This window comes from Rhinopithecus bieti, unplaced genomic scaffold (genome assembly GCF_001698545.2).
Source record: "Rhinopithecus bieti isolate Rb0 unplaced genomic scaffold, ASM169854v2 scaffold_18418, whole genome shotgun sequence".
Taxonomy (NCBI): domain Eukaryota; kingdom Metazoa; phylum Chordata; class Mammalia; order Primates; family Cercopithecidae; genus Rhinopithecus; species Rhinopithecus bieti.
In genome coordinates, this window is record NW_016809431.1 from 1,303,048 (window position 1) to 1,323,962 (window position 20,915).

The 20,915-nt window shown below is 37.5% G+C and overlaps 1 protein-coding gene across 2 annotated transcripts in view; it reads right to left on the reverse strand.

The window, feature by feature from the left end:
- Positions 1 to 20,915, reverse strand: part of EPB41L4A (erythrocyte membrane protein band 4.1 like 4A) — a 269,890-nt gene that overhangs the window by 144,772 nt on the left and 104,203 nt on the right. For both annotated transcript variants that reach the window (XM_017889282.1, XM_017889281.1), the window contains one exon: positions 8,497 to 8,601. In XM_017889282.1, the coding sequence (XP_017744771.1) occupies positions 8,497 to 8,601 (105 nt within the window). The remainder of the gene's footprint in view (positions 1 to 8,496; positions 8,602 to 20,915) is intronic.

Below are 20,915 nucleotides of genomic sequence, written 5' to 3' on the forward strand. Positions count from 1 at the left end.
GCACTCCCTAGTGAGATGACCCCAGTACCTCAGTTGAAAATGCAGAAATCACCGGTCTTCTGTGTCGCTCGCGCTGGGAGTTGGAGACTGGAGCTGTTCCTATTCGGCCATCTTGCTCCGCCCCCCCCTCCTGTTTCATTTCTAATTGAGCTTATTTGGATCTTCCCTCTTCTTTTCTTGGTTAATCTTGCTAATGGTCTATCAATTTTATTTATCTTTTCAAAGAAGCAGCTGTTTGTTTCATTTATCTTTTGCATTTCTTTTTGTTTCAATTTCATTTAGTTCCGCTCTGACCTTGGTTATTTCCTTTATTCTGTTGGGTTTGGTTTGTTCTTGTTTCTCTAGTACCTTGAGGTGTGACTTTAGATTGTCCAGTTGTGCTCTTTCAGACTTTTTGATATAGGCATTTACGGCTATGAACATTCCTCTGAGCACCACCTTTGCTGTATCCCAGAAGTTTTGATAGTTGTGTCACTATTATCGTTCAGTTTAAAGAATTTTTTCCACTATGGTCTGAGATAGTATTTGATATAATTTCAGTTTTCTTAAATTTATTCAGACTTGTTTTGTGGCCTATCATATGGTCTGTTTTGGAGAAAGTTCCATGTGCTGATGAATAGAATGTATATTCTGAAGTTGTTGGGTAGAATGTTCTGTAAATGGCCGGGCATGGTGGCTCACACCTGTAATCCCAGCACTCTGGGAGGCCAAGGCAGGTGGATCACCTGAGGTCAGGAGTTTGAGACCAGCCTGGTCAACATGGTGAAACCCGTCTCTACTAAAGAAAGTTATGTAAATATCTGTTAAGTCCATTTGTTCCAGAGTATAGTTTAAATCCATTGTTTCTTTGCTGACTTTCTGTCTTGATGGCCTGTCTAGTGCTGTCAGTGTAGTACTGAAGTCCCCCATTATTACTGTGTTACTCTCTATCTCATTATTTAGGTCTAGTAGTAATTGTTTTATAAATTTGGGAGCTCCAGTGTTAGGTGCATATATATTTAGGATTGTGATATTTTCCTGTTGGACAAGGGCTTTTATCATAATGTCCTACTTTGTCTTTTTTAACTGCCCTTAAAGTTTGTTTTGTCTGATATACGCCTGCTTGCTTTTGGTGTCTATTTGCATGGAATATCTTTTTCCACCCCTTTACCTTAAGTTTATGTGAGTCTTTATGTGTTAGGTGAGTCTCTTGAAGTCACCAGATACCTGGTTGGTGAATTCTTATCCTTTCTGCAATTCTGTATCTTTTAAGTGGAACATTTAGGCCATTTACATTCAGCATTAGTATTGAGATATGAGGTACTATTCCATTCATTGTGCTATTTGTTGCCTGTATACCTTTTTTTTTTTTATTGTATTTTTGTTTTATAGGACCTGTGAGACTTATGCTTTAAGGAGGTTCTGTTATTGATGTGTTTCCAGGATTTGTTTCAAGATTTAGAGCTCCTTTTAGCAGTTCTTATAGTGCTCGTTTGGGAGTGGCAAATTCTCTCAGCATTTGTTTGTCTGAAAAACACTATCTTTTCTTCATTTATGAAGCTTAGTTTCGCTGGAGACAAAATTCTTGGCTGATAATTGTTTTGTTTAAGGAGGCTGTAGATAGGGACCCAATCCCTTCTAGCTTGTAGGGTTTCTGCTGAGAAATCTGCTGTTAATCTGATAGGTTTTCCTTTATAGGTTACCTGGTGCTTTTGCCTCACAGCTATTAAGATTCTTTCCTTCATCTTAGCTTTAGATAACCTGATGACAATGTGCCTAGGTAATGGTCTTTTTGCAATTTCCCAGGTATTCTTTGAGCTCCTTCTATTTGGATATTTAGGTCTTTAGCAGTCAATGCTGGGGAAGTTTTACTAGATTATTCCCCCAAATATGTTTTCCAAACTTTTAGATTCCTCTTCTTCCTCAGGAATGCCAATTATTCTTAGGTTTGGTCACTTATGTAATCTCAAATTTCTTGGCGACTTTGTTCATGTTTTAAATTCTTTTTTTCTTGGTCTTTGTTGGATTGGGTTAATTTGATAACTTTGTCTTTGAGATCTGAAGTTCTTTCTTCTGCTTATTTGAGTCTATTGCTGAGAATTTCAAGAACATTTTGCATTTCTCTAAGTGTGTCCTTTATTTCCTGAAGTTGTGATTGTTTTTTATTTATGCCATCTATTTCACTGAAGATTTCTCCCCTCATTTCTTGTATCATTTTTTTGATTTCCTTAAATTGGACTTCACCTTTCTCTGGTGCCTCCTTAATTGGCTTAATAATCAACCTTCTAAATGCCTTTTCAGGTAAATCAGGGACTTTTTCTTGGTTTGGATCCATTGCTGAGGAAAAAGTATGCTTTTTTGGGTGGTGCTGAAGAATCTTCTCTTGTCATATTACCAGAATTGTTTTTCTGGTTCCTTCTCCTTTGGGCAAACTATGTTAGAGGGAAGATCTAGAGCTCAAGGCTGCTGTGCAGATTCTTTTGTCCCATGGGTGTTCCCTTGATGATAGCACTCTCCCCCTTTTCCTAGGAATGTGGCTTCCTGAGAGCTGGGATGCAGTAACTGTTATTTCCCTTCTGGATCTAGCCACGCAGCAGGGCTACCAGACTCCAGGCTGGTACTAAGGGTTGTCTGCACAGAGTCCTGTGATGTGAACCGTCCTCATATCTCTCAGTCATGGATACCAGCACGGTATTTGCAGTGTCTCTGGGGTCCTGCAGGAGCAATCTGTTTCCTTCAAAGGGTCTGTGGATTCTCTCAGCTTTCTTGGTATATTTCTGCAGTAATTCTGGAGCAAAATTTCACAACGCAAGTCTCCACACACTGCACTATCTGTCCGAGTGGGAGCTGCAATCTAGTCCTGCCCCTATCTGTCATTTTCCCCAGAAAATATGTTTAATAATTATTAAAATGCATAGTATTTTGCTGTTTTAATTAATTATATAGTGACAACCATGGTAATAACAACTACTCTTAGGGTTCACTAACAATTAGATCCTTAACATCTCAGGAAATAAAGTTTTAAAATACCAATTATATGTATATTATGGATATATGTATTTTATTAATGAAAATACAATAACATTTTAGGGAAAAAGTAGAATAGGAATACAAGTTTAAAGACATAAAAGGAATAAAGAAAAGTTTCTGATTTTAAAAAAGAGTTTGTTCATATTTTGTAAAGGTAGATGAAGAGTACAAAATTACTATGAAATATAAATTCACAGGATGCACTTAAAAGGAATATGACAATTTGATTTTACAATGTCAATATTTATGATAAACCAAAGACCTGGATCTGCTAAAACTTACAAAATTTAACTCTCAATCTAAAATTATACACAAGTACGTGTTTTTTTTTTTAAAAAAAACAACAATCGTAGACCTGGTATGGTGGCTCACACCTGTAATCCTAGCACTTTGGGAGGCTGAGGCAGGAGGATCACTGGAGCTCAGGAGTTTGAAACCAACCAGCCTAAGCAACATAGTGTGACTTCATCTCTAAAAGAAAAAAAAAAAATCTTGAAAATCACTGATCTCAGAAACATTTCTTATAAAAAGCAGATTTGGAGGGGAAGATGACTTCAGTTTTGAATATGTTACCTTTGAGATACATGAGAGGTATCTGAGTAGTGAATAGCAGCTAAAACATTATGTGGACCATACATTTTAAAGCACTAGTCTGTGAACTTTTTATAGATTCCTTCAATCATCACTACCACCCTATGAAGCTGGTACTATTACTAGCCTCACTTTATAAACAGAGGAACTGAGGTACAGAAAAGTTAGGGAGACTCACTCAGTGATACACAGCTCTCCAGGTGGACTGTGGTTTGAACCCATACAGTCTGAATCCAGATTTTGAATTTTAACACAGTGTAGTCCCTCTCGAAACATCTGGGTTGAAGATAGGAATTTGAGGCTCAGTCTTTCGATATAATTTAAACCATGGAACAGATGAGATTACCAAGGAAAAGTAACACACATTCGTCAGCAGGAAAATGAGAGCTTCGGTGCTGTGGGGCCCTCTATAGATGCTTCTGGCATTCCCTTCCAGGTCCTGGACTCTTGAAAAGCCACCCACCATCATTGTTTCCCAGCCCTCCCAGGATGTGTTGTTGTCAGCCCTCCCAGGATATTGTGCTTCTTATGATGTTCTTCATAAAGTCAAAGGGTTACCTGAGGGGAACTTTATGCTTCTTGATCTTTCCCCTCTGTTCCTCCAACAGATGCTTGAAGACATCTCACATAGTAAGTTTCATTTCGTAATGATCCAGCATTACAATCTTCCTTTCTTTGCAACAAGATTCACAATATCACTTATACATGTTTTATCAATCATTATAGGGACTTTCCAGAACATACAATCACAGAACGTGAAACCTTGCACATGTTACAAAGTACAGCATCAGGATGAAAGAAAGAGGGCCACTACTGATGGCAGAGAGGACACACTTGAGTTTGCCTGCTAGAGCTCAATGGATGAGGACTTTTATTCAACACTCAGAGTACTTGGGGGCAGGGAAGAGAATACAAATATTAATACATACACAGTTTAGTTTAGATGCTTAAGGAAATTATCTCAGAGATAAACAGTACTAGCAAAGGCAGCACCAAATGTGTGGGCCTGAACAGAAAGCATAAGAGAATCAAGGACAAAATCCTGATGAATACCAACATTTTATGGAACAGGCAGTGGAATCATGATCGTAGAGAGGATGAATAGGAATAACTAGAGAAAACATGAAAAGAGAGAAACAAAAAGAATATAGTGCCAGAAGAACAAAAAGAGATTTCAAGAATGGACAAGTTGTTAGTGTCAAAGCAAAAGAAAGGTCAAGTAAGATAAGGATTGATAGAGTCTCTTAGATTTAGCAACTGGCAAGGCAGGGCCAGTTTCAGTGATGTGACTGGGATCAGAGCTGCATGGTGATACGTTTAGGAAACAATGGGATTTCAGAAGTGAATGTAAGAAATTTAGACAAAGTTTTCTGAAGATTATGTGTGGTGCAGAAGGAGCCAAAGATGGCAGCAGATAGAGGAGGACAAGGGAGGTGGGGAATGGGAGGCTCTAAATGGGAGAGACTTGAACACGCCAAACACTGACTAGAAAGAGGGAGTAGGTAGGGTAGAGAGACACCAAACAGAAGAAGCAAGGTGGTAAGACACCAAACATAAAAAGCAAGGTGGTAACAGGATAGGAAGTGTAAGAAGTAACTAGGTGTTTGGGGGTGGGGTGGTCAAGAAAGCGGGAAGTTTCTGATTGCTTTTATTGTCTTAGCAAAGCAAAAACAGAGTTCACTGGCAGAAGACAATGTCTGCATCTGTCTTCATCTGTGTGCTTCACACTTTCCCCCTCCTTTGACTTCTTAAGTAAAAGGGCAGCAGATCCAGCAGCCTAATTCTCAATGCCACGCTGATTTCCATATTCTGAGAAAAGCTCCAATTATATACAACTTCTGCCTTTCAAGGAGTAATCTGTAAAGGAACCTCAAGTGCTAACATTAAAGTAAGACATAACTATAATTTCTGGGAATTTTCTGTAAGTCAGACCAAGGCCCTAATATAAGAGACCTACATCCCCACACACACCAGTCTGGATCAAGAACAAACCTAACTGGCACAAGCCAGAGTGGAACAGAAAACAGGCTCTATGCCCAGGCTAAGCACTTTCCCTTTCAAAACTAATCTTAAAACCAGAAGTAGTATTGAGATATCACATTTATATTTATTACTGCTTTCAATATCAACAAAACTCATCTTCAAAAATCTCCAAAGGCATTTAAAAATCTACAGTTTATTTAATTTTTTCTTTTCTTTCTTCTAGACTTCCTCCTTATTCCTTCATTCCACTAGTATCACCAGCAATATTTGCTCCCATCCTAGTTTCAACAGGAAAGCCCTTTTACATGTTTAATACCTTATCTACAAAAAGCTATCATGTGTTCTGATCTTGTCCTACATCAATCCTGAGTGTTGAGGAGAAAAAGCATTTTATTGTCAATTTACAGATAAGCGTATCAAGATTCAGAAAAATTAAGTGATTTGACCATTTTTTAGGGGCAGACACAGGACTCAAACCTGTCTTGTGACTCCAAAGGCAGTTATCTATTCCACCAGATCACAATCCATTTATAATAACTTCTGAAAGCCTAAAAGATGACTCAAGTTCCTTCCAGGCTTTGATTAATTTCAAATACACCAGTTCTTTAAAGGGAAGACTGTGCTGCTGCAATTTCAATTGTCTTGAAAGTCAGGATATTATAGTGGTTGAAAGGTCTTGGAGACACTCAGACCTAGGATGGAATTCTGGTCCTACTACGTGCTGATTATGCAACCTTAGGAAAGGTGCTTAACCTTCGTAGTTTGCGTTTCATCATCTCTAATAGAAAGATAATAATACTCTAGAGAACTGTTCTAAACATACAATTTCAACAAACAAAAATGTTTACAGTCTCTGGTGCACTGATTATGACGTTGGTAACGATGATGAACGATGAGTTCCAGGGTTCTAGGTTCTCCTGGTCCTCTAGTGCAGACAACTTCTCTGTCATGTGAGGTCCCGAATGTACAGTAATTCAATCGACGTTCATGAAAACCATTACTTGGTTTTTAAGATGAAGATTTTTTTAACCATATCCTGTACTATTTTAACACAGGGTTTTTTTGTTTAAATCCTTATTTGTTTTAAGTAACTGTCAGATACGCAGGGCTGCTTCTAATATACTTTTGATGAAACTGTTGCCAAGAGGAAGTACAAAATTTCATTACCTTATTCTCACAGCCTCCTACAATTAAAAGGTAATCAGACAATACATGTGAACATGCAAAGACTAAGCAATGTTTACAAATCACCTCTATTTTAGCTGAGTTCACTATTAGAATATAACAAAAAGAGGCAAAGAATGCTTTTTTCATGTCATTTTACACACCTGATATCATCACATCAAAACAATATGACTTAAGAGCTTTCTCCTTCTAAACGTGTCATTTCTCCTAAAACCTGTACCATAAACACCATCATAAATGCCAAACCTTAGGAGTAAAAGAGGAAAAAATGCTCTTAATTTAAACCCTACAAAACTTTCAATAAACTAGCAATGCTAACTGTTACAGTAGGGGTCATTGTTTTGGAAATCTCTAGCTTTTCACATTTTTCCTTTGCAAAGTTAAAAAAAGGGTGAGGGGGAAGATAGAGACAGACAAGGTCTATATAACTTTAGCAAGACAGTCAATCTTTCCAGGGAAAGTCTGACATAGTAGGTAAGATCAGAAAACTGTAGTTTTCTCTGCTAGGAAAAAAATGTTATTTCAAAAATATGAATGTAGCTCATGATACCTTCTTTAGCCTTCAATTTAATCTTTCTGTATAAATTTACAGTTCTGCTATATTTATTCGTGGTCTGTACAAGATAGAATTCAGTGGACTTCTAAACATGTCTGTTCCCCTTTTTTGCAACATGCCATAATGACTACTAGCCTTTAGAAAGTTATTCCTTTCTATGGAAAGCTATCCAACACACTCAATTTTTCATTCCAACCTTATGAAATCCTCCCATGACACAGAACAGATTAAGGAACTAGCTCAAGAAAAGAAACAAGTAATCACCATCAATAGCAGCAACACCACTCAGAAAATCATGTTCTTCACTGAATGTACCACAAAAGACCCAGTGGAGGATGGGAGAACAAATGAAGGAAGAGGAGAACATCTCTATTTCAACAGCAGTTGAATAGGACGAAAAATAAAAGGCAAGTCAAATAGGGTATTTCTGAGATAAGCATGTGAGCGTTCTGCATAATGAAGCTGTGCCTATCTGAAGCTAAGATCTTTCTCAGACTAAACTAAAAGTCACATTAATGAATATCCTTTCATCCTTCAAAATCTTCATCTCCAAAGTTTTTCCATTGTGATGAATTTCTTAGGAACTCTCTACTCTGGACTGGAAGACCTTCTGAATTAACCTTTGTGAACAACTGACATAAGAACTAAAAGCTAAGTTGTCCTTATTACTCTTATTTCATCAGGTTCATGAATTAAAAAAACCTCTACTTATTTTATTTTGTAACAGCTCATCTCACTTATAAAACTTACGCAGTCACTTTTTTTTTTTTTTACACTGTATTTCTTCTCTAACCATTCCCTTTCTTAAAAGGCAATTAATATCTGTCACTTCAAGAGACTAGCCACTTGCCTTCTAACTCATATTAAATGACATATTCAGTCCTCCATGTGCACTGACGCTCTGCATTCATTCTCATAAGGTTGCAAATCTGGAAACCACATATGCCATCTGCAAAGAGGACAACACATGTACAGAAGCTGTGAATCCAGTAACTCTATAGACTTTTGGCAGAAGAGGAAAAAATGCAAAGAAATTATCAGGGGAAAACATGTTTGAGATTTTCAGTCTTTTTCAGTGACAAAGAACCTAACCACCTAAAACCGTATCAGGAAAAGCCAGAGACAGAGTGAAATTTATAACCAGAAAAATTTAACACAGTCACCGTACTCACCGTCTGATGGCTTCTGTCACAGTAACGTAGCCCAAAATAATCTATCTCCACAAGGTTTACGTGATGGAATACGTGGTCAAGGACAATGGAACCTTTCGTTGACTTCTGCAAAAATAATTCAGTTTTATATTTTTCAGCTGCTTTTTTGCTCCTAAACAGCACACAGTCATGGTTCTCATCTTTTATTAGTTTCACTCACAATAGCAGCAATTGTATTAGACCATGGTTCCCTCTGTAAGTTGTGCCTCAATTACGAAAGAAAAAAAAATGTGATTTAAAGCAAAGTGTATTATAGAAATTGCTTTGGAAAATACTTTTGAAATCATAGTGGGTTTTAAATTAATATAAGCTTCTTGCTTCTGGGATTATAAATTATCTTCAGGACGAAATTCTTTTAATAAAGATAATCTTTTATACGAAGAACATCTAATAAATGCATCAAAAAAACACCTTGGTTAAAAATTCCACCATTCTTTCATTTTTAAAAGCAATTTTCACCTATAGCATTACTCTCACAATGAATACAGAAGATATATAAAATTAACAATAGTCAAAGCTTTTATCTTCACTCCTCAAATAATAAACCCATAGATTAAAGCTACTAAAGTTAATGTCCTCAAAAGCCCTTGTGAAGATATTTCACTTTATTTCTTTCACATAAGCACAGACACAAAACTTTTCTTTTGGCTGCTTTTTAAATACTGATAACTACCTAAAAAGCTAATCTCTTCTCTCCCCACCTACTACATATACAGATTCTTTAAATTAAGATTCTTATCATCTAACATACTAAAAATCAAATATTCACACATGTAAGAAACACTTCATCAGCAAGCACTACTCCACACACCACATAAATTTACAAAATAATCCATTTTTATAGTATAGGTATAGATACAGCCTCTTCCTTTCTCTTGCCCCATCTTTGGCTGGTATAACAAGATAATAAAAGAAATCCCACAACAAGTCTCCCATTATGGTAATAAAGGAGGGCTTTTGCTCAGTTTCATCTGCCCTCAGAAAATTACCAGGACGCGTTTATTCATGTATGGTGAGCACTTAATACTGCACTGCTTTTAGAAAATGGATTGTTAGCATGAGGGAAATGTTTTTATTAAATTTATTATAAAATGGGCAATATGAGGTTATAAAAGTACACACCATGAGAAGAAAGTTCTTGTTACAAATTCCATAGGTATTCTGTTTTCCTCTAAATTACTTTGGCAAACTTTAACTGGTTCCTTTTTCAAATTCCATTAAATAATTTATAAACAAAAAGGCCTTCCATGATGAATCTTTAGGTTATTGGACATTTTCTGCAATAATCACAATGCCATAGTGGCCTGTAAATGTCTCTGGGCTCATGTACCTGTGTATTTCTCTGGGGTAAAAATCCTGAAGTGAAATTATTCATCTGAAGGATATGTATACTCATAATTACAGTAGGCACTGCCAAAAAGACCATTACAATTCATTCGATGAGAGTATATGTTTTCCCCGCACCCTTGCCAACATTTGGATTGCAAAAATGTTTTTCCAATCTGATTGAGCAAAAAAAGAGGGGAATAAAAGAATTGTTTTAATTTACATTTTCCTGACGTTAATAAAAGCAAGCACTCTTTCATGTGCTTACTAGCCAATTGCACTTCCTAGCCTTTGAGTTAGGCATTCCATAGCCCAAAGTTTATGAGCAAATTCTCCTAAGTACTTCTAAATACTTGTAGAATTTTACTTATACTTAGCTCTTCATTTCACCTGGAAATTATTTCTGTTCTTGGGATAAGGATCTAACTTTGCTTCCAAATGGATAGACAACTGCACCACCATTTCCCAAAAAAGCTATCATTTCCCTGTTGATTTGAAACAACTTTATCATCTATTAAATGAATCCCCAGTATTCTATCTCATGGGTTATTTCAGAACCAATACCCCCAAGATTTTAATGTATGTAGTTTAATTTGTTTGATATCCATTTTCTTTTCAAAACTATCTTTGCCAGTTCTTAAACATTTTTCTCCACTCAGGAACATTTAGAACCAGCTACCCAATTGAATAAATGATTGTGCTGGGGGTTTAACTGGATTTAAATGTAACTGACAGACCAGATGATGTGGTAGGGGGAGGTGTAGATACTATGATATTTACAGAGCGAAACCTCTATGGTTGTCTTTTACATCCTTCGAGGACATTTTACACTTTTTATGTGGGTTTTACAAAATTCTATTTAGGCTTTGTGGCAGGCAAATTTACCAAATGCCCCCCCCCCCCAAAGATGTCCTGCCCCGACTTCTGGAAACTGCACAATGAGAACAGCACCCCTATGATCGTGTTATGCTATACGGCACAGTTGACAGTAAGATAGGGAGATCACTGAAGTAGACCTAATCACATGGGCTCTAAAAAGCATAGCACTTTGTCCAGCAGAAGGGAAAAGGAGGGGGAAAGTCAACTATATTCAAACCATGAGAAGGGTTCCACATGTCCCTGTCACTTGAAAGACGGAGGGGCTGAGAAGAATGGGAATAGCCTCAGGACCTGAGGGGAACCCCCAGCTAACAGCCAGCAAAGAGATGGGAACCTCAGTCCTACAACCACAAAAGCGGGATTCTGCCAACAACTGACAAGGGTTTGGAAGTCGATTCTTCCCCATTGTCCTCAAATAAGGATAACAGCTGACTAACACCTTGATTTCAGTCTGGTAGGATGCGGCAGGGAAGCCAGCCATGACATCCTGGACTTCTGGCCTACAGAACTGTGAAATAATAAATGGCGGTACATTTAAACCACTAGGCTTGTGATAATCTGTTATGCAGCAATAGAAAATAACACAGGCGGATTCTTAGGTATTTTAGTTTTATTGCTGTTCTACTTTCTGACTGGCTATTGCTAATGCATTGGAAAGCCAACTAATTTTCCCTATTGGTCTTATTCCCAGCCATCTTGCTAAATTCTTGTTAGTTTGTCTATGGAGTCTTCTCAGATAATCACTTTTCAAAATGCTTACTGCATTGGCTGGGACCTCAATAAAAGAATAACTAGTAGTTTTGAGAACATGCACCCTGTCGTCTTCCTGGCTGTAATGAAATTGCTCCTAAAATTTCACCACTAAGTATAATGGCTGGTGTATGGCCCTAACACATATCCTTAATCAAACAGATGGTTCCTTCAATTCTGCTTTTTTGGTCTTATTCTGTTTTGGCCTTTAATCAATGACTAATAGTTTTATCAACTTCTTTTTGGGAATAAAAGATGAGTATATGATGTTTGTCCTTTCATCTGTGGGTTACATTAAAAGAGTTTCTAATGCCAAACCTTCTTAGAGAAATTCCCACTTTAGTCCTTTTTGTTCTGGGTACATATCAAACCCTCTGCCAATGTGCAAACAATTCCCCTATGTGAGTCTTGGTGGAGGCGGGAATCAGGCTCCCAGAATAACTGACAGCCAGGTCACAGGCATATGATCTGTGGTTTCAGCCAAGGACTTTGACTTCTGAGCAAGAGTTTAGGATTAATTCACGGAGTGGTTCCCAATAGTAAGGGAGTATCCAATAGCAATGACATCCAAAGATGGAATCAGCTGTGACAAGCAGTAGAAATGACTGATTCCTGAGCCAGATTTTCCAGCATTCTTATCTTTTTCCTGAGACAGGGTCTCACTCTGTCGCCCAGGCTGGAATGCAGTGGTGTGATCTTGGCTCACTGTAACCTCCAAGTAATCCTTCTGCCTCAGCCTCCTGAGTAGCTGGGACTACAGGCATGTACCACCACACCCGGCTACAGCATTCTTGAGGTATAAAATAGGAACATTCAGGCAATCTACCACCTTCATTTTCTGAATATGTATGTTTGGCTCAAGAGGCAGGCCAGTATCACAAGTAAAACTTGTGAGTAACAGTACAGAAAATTGGATCCAATTGTATACTAAAAATATCATGATGAATACAAAAAGCTTATCCTTTTTTAAATACATCCCTGGTGTAAGTACATCAAGCAAGGATTCTTAAAGTAAATTCTGTCCAATGTAACTATGAAAAGAATTTACTGGAAAGATACTGAGTATCTCACAGGCTCTATAGACATCACACTAATGGTTACCCAGAGCTTTCTATGATTCTCATCTATCCACAGCCGCTAAGCTTGGAATACTCAGTCTATCACTACAACCTTTCATAGTTCTTTTGCTCATGTTTGGGCTGTTGTTTTCACCTTCAACTGTTTCCCATTAGCCTTTCAGGAATTTTGCTTATCATTTCTGGTTCATTGAGACCAGATCGCACTGCTGCACTCCAGCCTGGGCGACAGAGTGAGACTCTGTCTCTTTGATCTAAAATTTTAGATCAAACTTTCTTACTTTCCAGGTTACTGTAGAAAGTGCACACACACGTTTCCTCTTACTTCAAAATATTTCTGGAATGCTGGCATATGAAGACAGTCTTCCATTTTGATCTAATCTCACTTATGGATCCTTTCTCCCATCTAGGCACAGAGAGAAACAGATGGAATAACTAGAGAAGGTAGAGTCACACAACTCCACCTAATTCTTCTATCCCAAACAGGTAAACAAGAAGTCGTTGGTGAACAAAGAAGAAACAATTATGCCTGAAATTACGTATGACAATGAAATGATACAGATTTTAAAAATACGTAAATCAAGTCTCTGTATTCAAACTATATTTGTGCTTCCATGTCCAGTAGAAATGTTAGGGTTTTCAAACAAAGATAACAGATTTATAAAGCATAGAAAGGATCTAATACTCTAATCACAAAGATTATACACAAAAGCAAGCTCAGAAAACCAGCTCAGGAGTTTAGAAAGTATATAGAAATTCTAAAATTTCATGCAGAGGAAGAAATCATCAAATTTGAATATTTTTCAAAACAATCATTCCAAAACTACCAGAACATGCCAATCTTTTGTGACAATTCTGCATTTATATAGAATCTGGTGCTACAAATGCTTTGCAAATATTATCCTTTAGCATCTTTTGTTACCCTGTACAGAGGACACAAAGAAAGCATCCAATGTTATGCAACAAATCCAGTGCTGACCTTAAAAAAATATGACGTCTTATGATTCCCTCTATAGCTTTCTGTGTAGTGCAGGTGTGTCTACACAGGCACCTGGAGCAGGGCCAGGAGAGTCTCAGAAATGCTGTATTTCTGTCACTACTTCAAGCAAACACGCCCATGAAAACCTCTTAACTTTTTATCTGTCATACTGTAATATGATAAGACTTAGAGAGCATGCATGCCAGAGGTAAATTAGCTACTGGGGTGGAGGCATGTATCACCAGCTCACACTTCTGTCCATTCTGCCCTAACTGACCTCTTCCAATAACCCTTTGCCCAATCAGTATTCCATTGTTATGCCTCCTGCCCTTATACTTACGGATAATTTCATTCTTCTTATGGGTACTTTGTAAAGACTGCCTATGGGCCAATATTTTACAGTTCAGGTATAAAGTCTTCAAGTCCAGAAGAAATCATCTTTGAATAAAGAAATTAAGAACTGACAGAGAACTGACATAAGAACCAAAGTACCATTAAAGTATATTTGTCCAGGAAGGGGCCAGTTCTAGGATTTTTTACAGGAAAAAAAGGATATTATGAAACGCATAACTTCATTCATTGAAATACTTATTTATTAATTGCCTAATACCAGCAAATGCTTACTCTCTGGAAAATGGGAAAAGTACACTAATAAATGCCAGAAGAAAGGAGGATGAATATCTTTCAGAATTCCAGAATATAATGCAAAGTGATGTGATACGGGAAGTCTTTGACCAGCCTATTAGAACCCCTGAGAAGCCCTTGGGCTATGAAGTGACTAAAAAACTTCTAAAAAGTGACAGAAAACTTTCTTGAGAAAGTGAGACAGGGAGAGATTTGGTTATCATCAAAAGTCCTTTTGCAGGTCGGGCGCGGTGGCTCACGCCTATGAATCCCCAGCACTCTGGGAGGCCGAGGCGGGTGCATCACGAGGTCAGGAGATCGAGACCATCCTGGCTAACATGGTGAAACCCTGTCTCTACTAAAAATAAAAAAAAAATAAAAAAAACCTTAGCTGGGCATAGTGGCATGCACCTGTAATCCCAGCTACTCGGCAGGCTGAGGCAGGAGAATCACTTGAACCCGCGAGGAGGAAGTTGCAGTGAGCTGAGATCATGCCATTGCACTGCATCCTGGGTGACAGAGCGAGATTCCATCTCAAAAAAAAAGAAAAAAAAAATGCCTTTTGTGCCTCTGACAAAAATTATTGAAAAGCAAAGGCAACCAGGTAGAAATTAGTCATTTCCTTTTTTTGCTTTGGAGGCAGTTTGTTTGCCAATTTGGTTCATGCACCAAGAAGTGTTAGGTAAGGAATGCATAGAGGAGCATAGTGATGAGCTCTTAATTCTATGTTTACACATAAACAATTCACAATTCCCAACCCCTCCAAAAAAGTCTTTTTAATCTGAATTATTCCTAAGCCTTTTGAACAGGTAGACCAAACTATTATTACAGGCCATTATATACCAATGTGGAAGTTACGCACCCCCATTCCTCAACATGCTGAAAAGGGGCTTCATTTCTAAGTCAGGTGGCTAGTTTCATTTGAAATGTAATGAACCCTGGATTGTTAACCTTACTTCTTTCAATACTTTAAAAAGGAAAAGATATGAAAGTCAGTCAGGCATGGTGGCTCATGCCTGTAATCCCAGCACTTTGGGAGGCCGAGGCGGGTGGATCACCTGAGGTCAGGAGTTCCACACCTGCCTCACCAACGATGTGAAACCCTGTCTCTAAAAAAAAAAAGAAAAAAAAATTAGCCGAGCCTCATGGCAGGCGCCTGTGGTCCCAGTTACTCGGGAGTCTGAGACAGGAGAACGGCTTGAACCAGGGAGGCGGAAGTTGCAGTGAGCGGAGATCGCAACACTACACTCCAGACTAGGTGACGGAGCAAGACTCCATCTCAAAAAAAAAAAAAAAAAAAAAAAGATATAAAAATGATATTTAGTGCCATTCCAGTTTTCTTCAGACCATTTCCAGAAGAAATCTCTGCCAAAATGGGGAATTCACGAGATACCACAAAATAAGGTACAACTATAACATGCCCAAGGACTTTCTGAAATCAATCAATAAATTAAAATTTAGTCTTTGATAATAATGGATCTCCACTAATGAGATGTTTGAGAGAATCAACTGGGTAACACCTCAAATATCAGGGAGGGATATCTGGAAACCTGAAAGAAATGCCTCCCATTTCAGGTTTCAGGAGGTCTCTCCGGGAGATCTTTCCTGCTCTACGTCATAGTCAAAATCCTTCTTATCCTTTAAGATCCAGTTAAAATGCCACCTTCTTCATAAAGCCTGTCCAAATTCTCTCAGCCTCATTATGACCTCTCCCTCCATCGAGCCTACCAAGTCTCTTATTTTTGCCTGTCTCTGATACTTACACTCTTGCACTCTTAAGATGGTCATTTATTCCTTCTGTTAACTTTCCTACTTATGTTTAGACATTTGGAAAGCACATGCTGAGTATCACACACCACTTACTTTCTATGCAGTCCAATAACTCATTCTCAGTAAGAGCTGCCTAAAAGTTCACTGAATTAATACCAAGGGCCAAAAAACATGGTGGTCTATAAATTAATAAATTAAACCTTTCTTCCTGTTTCTTATGAAGATTTCCATTTTTCTTGACCAATCAGACTTATGAAATTAAAGAAAACGCTGACCAGATCCATGTATTTTGTTATATCACCTGATACAGAGAGATTCAGTTTACTTTTAATTTTAAAATATACATTTGTTTCAGTGACATATAATTCCAATAGACTCAATATATTCTAAAGGTAGCATAAGGAATAAATATCTTATTTTTAAAATGGATAAAACATCAAAAACTGAGGAAGCCATATATTACCTTTTTATACCTAAAACTTGCATACAAATTTTTATGCAATAAAAGAAATCTGACAGAAATTTGATTTTCCATTATCAAAAAAATAAAGAAGACTTGATATGAGACAGTTAAGAAGAAAATAAAAATAAAGGGAGCACCTGATTTTTTATAACTAATCAGCAAAACTTCATCTCAATGTAACAATATATTAATTTACTTTTAAAATGAGAGTAAATGCCTATGACATATTTCTGGATTGTGAATTGTATTCCACTTAACTCTCAGCAAATGAGATAGATTACTTTCATTACTGACATACTAGCAACATTCCAGAAAGAATAGAGCTACCAAAGGATTATAATCTTAGAGAAAGACTCACAAGTAGGACAAGTTTATTTGAAAATACCATCAGCGAGGCTTTCAACCAGAACAAAGAATATTTCAAATGAGTAATAACACCTTCGCAGATTAACATGACATTACAAACCAGAAAGGCAGGTTTCTGCCAGCTGCACAGAATGATAACTATTACATCTGAGACAAACAGCTTACTCCTTCACAAAGGGGAAATGAACCCTGCAAAAAATTCTTATAATGTTATGCCTTTAAAAATTCACTATATCTTCATCTAGTATTTTGACCACAATACATTCCCAGTTCTCTGGGAAAATTTAAATTACATTAACTTTTTTAGCTTAGGCCATTATGATAAGGCAAAGTGGAGGCATGGAGGAGACATTCTTCAGGTACCAAAGGTAACTCCTTCCTAGGGGAGGCACTGTTCACCCCCATTGTCTGATCCCCATTGTTTCTGTCTAAGAGTTACCCTCACCCTCCAGATGAGGAAAATCCTCATTTAATCATTAAAAAATGAGTAAAATATATTTTTTCTAGGTGCTATTAATATTTCTATTTTTCATATATAAAAGTTTGTTCACACCAATAAGCTTTTCTCAGCTATCTATTGCTTTATAACAAATAACTTCAAAACTCAGTGGCTTAAAGCAACAAGTTGCCCATAATCCTAAAATCTAGCCAGGGCTCAGAAGAGACAGCTGGTATCAGCTCCATCTGGTGTTGGCTGGAGAGGTCCATCCTGGCTGAAGAACCCAGGATGGCTTCATTCACATATTGACACCTCACCTGAGATGGCTGGAATGGCTGGAAGCTGGCTGGGCCACTCACCCTCTAAAGCCTCTCTCTCTCCAGCAAGGTAATCTGACTTCATGACATGGTGACTTAGGGCTCCAAAAGACAAACAGCAGAAGCTGCCAAGTTTCTGAAGGCCTAGATCTGGCACAGCATCACTCTTGCTACACTCTATTGATCAATGCAAGTCACTGGGTCAGTGCAGATGGAAAGGGAGCAAAAACAGACCCCATCTCTTGATAGGAGGAAGGACATGAACATATAGTGAGTGACTGGAAGAATCACAGGTGGCCATCTTTGTTGATAACCTACCACATCTTTTTTTCTCTCTAAACTTGTTATATGCTTTACGTTTTCCTTCACTCATCTCTGTAATATTTCAAATTATAGCAAAAGAAAGAAATGACAGTAAATTATCTTGATCATCTATATAAAAAGAACTATACTAGATGATTTCCTGTACTTCATTTCATTTAATCTCTAAAAGAACTAGGCAAACTTGTCATTTTTTTATTCCTGCTTTATAAATAAGCTCACAAAGGTTGGGAAAGAATAGCAGTTTGGCTAGAGTAACACAGAAAGAAAGGAAAAAGGCAGGACTCCGACCCAGAAACATCTAACTTAAAATCCTGAGCTCCTTCTAATACAGCAGTGATTCTTGAAGCCTGGAGGGCCTAGAGACCCTTTCGATGGTCCATGAAGTCAGATCTATATTCCTAATGTTATTAGTTTGTTATTTGTCATTTGCCCTTCTCTCACAATTATAGAGTTTTCTAGAGGTCACAAGGCATATCACAACAGATGATGCATAAAGTAGACATGACAATCCAGCTACTTTCTGTTAAGCTAGATATCAGAGTTGCCGAAATGTAAAAATAAGATCATTCTCCTAAAATTGTTATGTTTTGGACGATACATCCTTTTTGTGAAAATATAAAACTATTTTTCTTGACAAGTAATTTTTTAAATGGGTTTTTTGGATGATTTTAAAAATCTCTCCACTTTGATTTATAATAATGGTAAACAGATACAGAGATAACCCACATGAACAAAAGTTCTTCCAGGTCCTCAATAATTTTAAGAGTATAAGGAGATCCTAAGACTTAAAAGCTTGAGAATTACTCTACTATACTAAAAAACAAAGGAATGTTCTTGATGACATATATTGCAAAATAGGCAATTCTGATTCTTAAATACCTGGAAAGCCAGTCCTTCCTCCTTTTATAGATGAGGAAACTCAGATCTGAGAGATGAGTGACTTGCCCACAGGTCACGGGGATGGCTAACTAAAACTCTAGAAATTAATCAATGCAGCATAATTGCCACTAACCAAGCACTTGCCTTCTCTTTTTTCCTACCAATTTTGTTAGGAGTTCGCAAAAATCCGTCAGTAACAAAATAAACCAAAAGAAAAAAAACAAGCAGTCCACAAGGAAAGTCAGAGATTAAATAAAGTGTAATGGCATTCTTTGGCAATAGAAATCAGAATTCCCAGAGTAGAGAGTTATTTTCAAGACTAATTTAAAGAATATTCTTGGGTTTCACCACTGTCTAGGATCCCTGAGTCACCATGAAAGAAGTCTAACTACTCTACTGGAAAAACCACGTAGAGAGACCTTGAGATTACATAAGAAGTAGGACTCAAGCCCAACCTTTCAGACGCCCTGCTAAGACATCAGGCCTGTGAACGAACACATTTTTGGCCCTCCAGATCACTCCAACTAGCCTAATCAATACCAACGAGTGTTCACAGTCAACACCACATGGAGAGAAGTTGCCCAGCAAAGCCTTGCTCACTGTCCTGACCTACAAGCCATAAGATATAATAACTGTTGTTTCAAGCCACTAAATGTTGGGTAGTTTGTTACAGAACTACACAACCATAGATAAGCAGATTAAGACTCAAATGTTCTCAGTCAAGAAATATGGACTCTCACAAGGAAGAGTTAAAGCAGATACCAAACATTAGTAATTCCTGTCTTCCTACCCGTTTCGAGACAGGTAACATATATATGTTACATAGAAACACTTCAAGAATTTCCAGTTAAATGCTATTTCACACTCCCCTTCAATCTCCCTATATTGTAACCCTTCCTTCAACCCTTGTTAATGGGTTACCATGAAGCATGTCCCTGGGTATTTTCACATTAGTTTGTTATAGGAAACAGAGCAACAACAACACCTCAATAGCAATGACTACACCTGGTACCCACATCTTTGGTTTCTAAATATCATTCTCCACTCCTTGGAAAATAGACTAATTCCAAGGCTGAGACAGGAAAGTACAAGGCCTGAAATAACTTACTGCACCAAAAATGAAAACAGTGTTCAAATAATGATGGAGGCATTTCAAAAGAACATTTCGAAAGCTAGGAGCCAGCTTGGCAGGACTCTCTCACTAATCAAATCTGGGACAATCTGAACAAAAAAAATAAATGATAGTATCAGATTACAACCCCTATGAGAAAAATTCATGAGTCCAAGAGAATATAAATACATGTGTGAATAAATAAAAAGAAGAGAAATGTGTCCTTACAATAAAATGCCAGCTAATAAATGTAGAAGGAATGATAGAATAAGAAAACTATCATCACAAGTACAACTGATCTGGTCAAGAATCATCAGTGGATGTTAAAATGAGTATATGAAGGTCAAAGGCAGAATAGAATTTACACCCGAAAGGATGAACCAACAACAACAAAAAATATAGCATCACTTCCAAGTTTTTCCTGCTAAAAAACAGATAAGATGAAATTAATAATGAAGAAGCATCAGATAAGCCAAAAATGAGGAACATTGTACAAAATACTGGCCTATTCTCTTCAAAAACAGTATGGTTATCAAAGTACCAAGTAACTGTTCCGCACTGAAGGAGACTTAAAACATAAGAAAATGCAATAAATAATTCTAGATTGGATTATTTTGCTCTAAAGGACAACCAACATTTGCCTGGGGTCTGTGGATTAGATGAGTGTCCTTTGCCTCATTCCCTGATGTTGAATAGTTGTGACGTGATTATGTAGCAGAGGATCCTTTTGGAGTATTAGGCATTAAAGCATTCAGGGGTAACTAGTCTCGTGTTTTCAATTTATTCACAAGTAGTTCAATAAGAGAGAAAAAAATCATAATAAAGCCTATGCAGTAAAACGTTAGCAACTGCATCTGTGAGTGAAGGATATAAAGAGTTGTTTGTATTATTCTTTTTTTTTTTTTTTTGAGACAGAGTCTCGCTCTGTCGCCCAGGTTGGAGTGCAGTGGCCGGATCTCAGCTCACTGCAAGCTCTGCCTCCTGGGTTTATACCATTCTCCTCCCTCAGCCTCCTGAGTAGCTAGGACTACAGGCACCCGCCACCTCACCCGGCTAGTTTTTTTTTTTTTTTTTTTT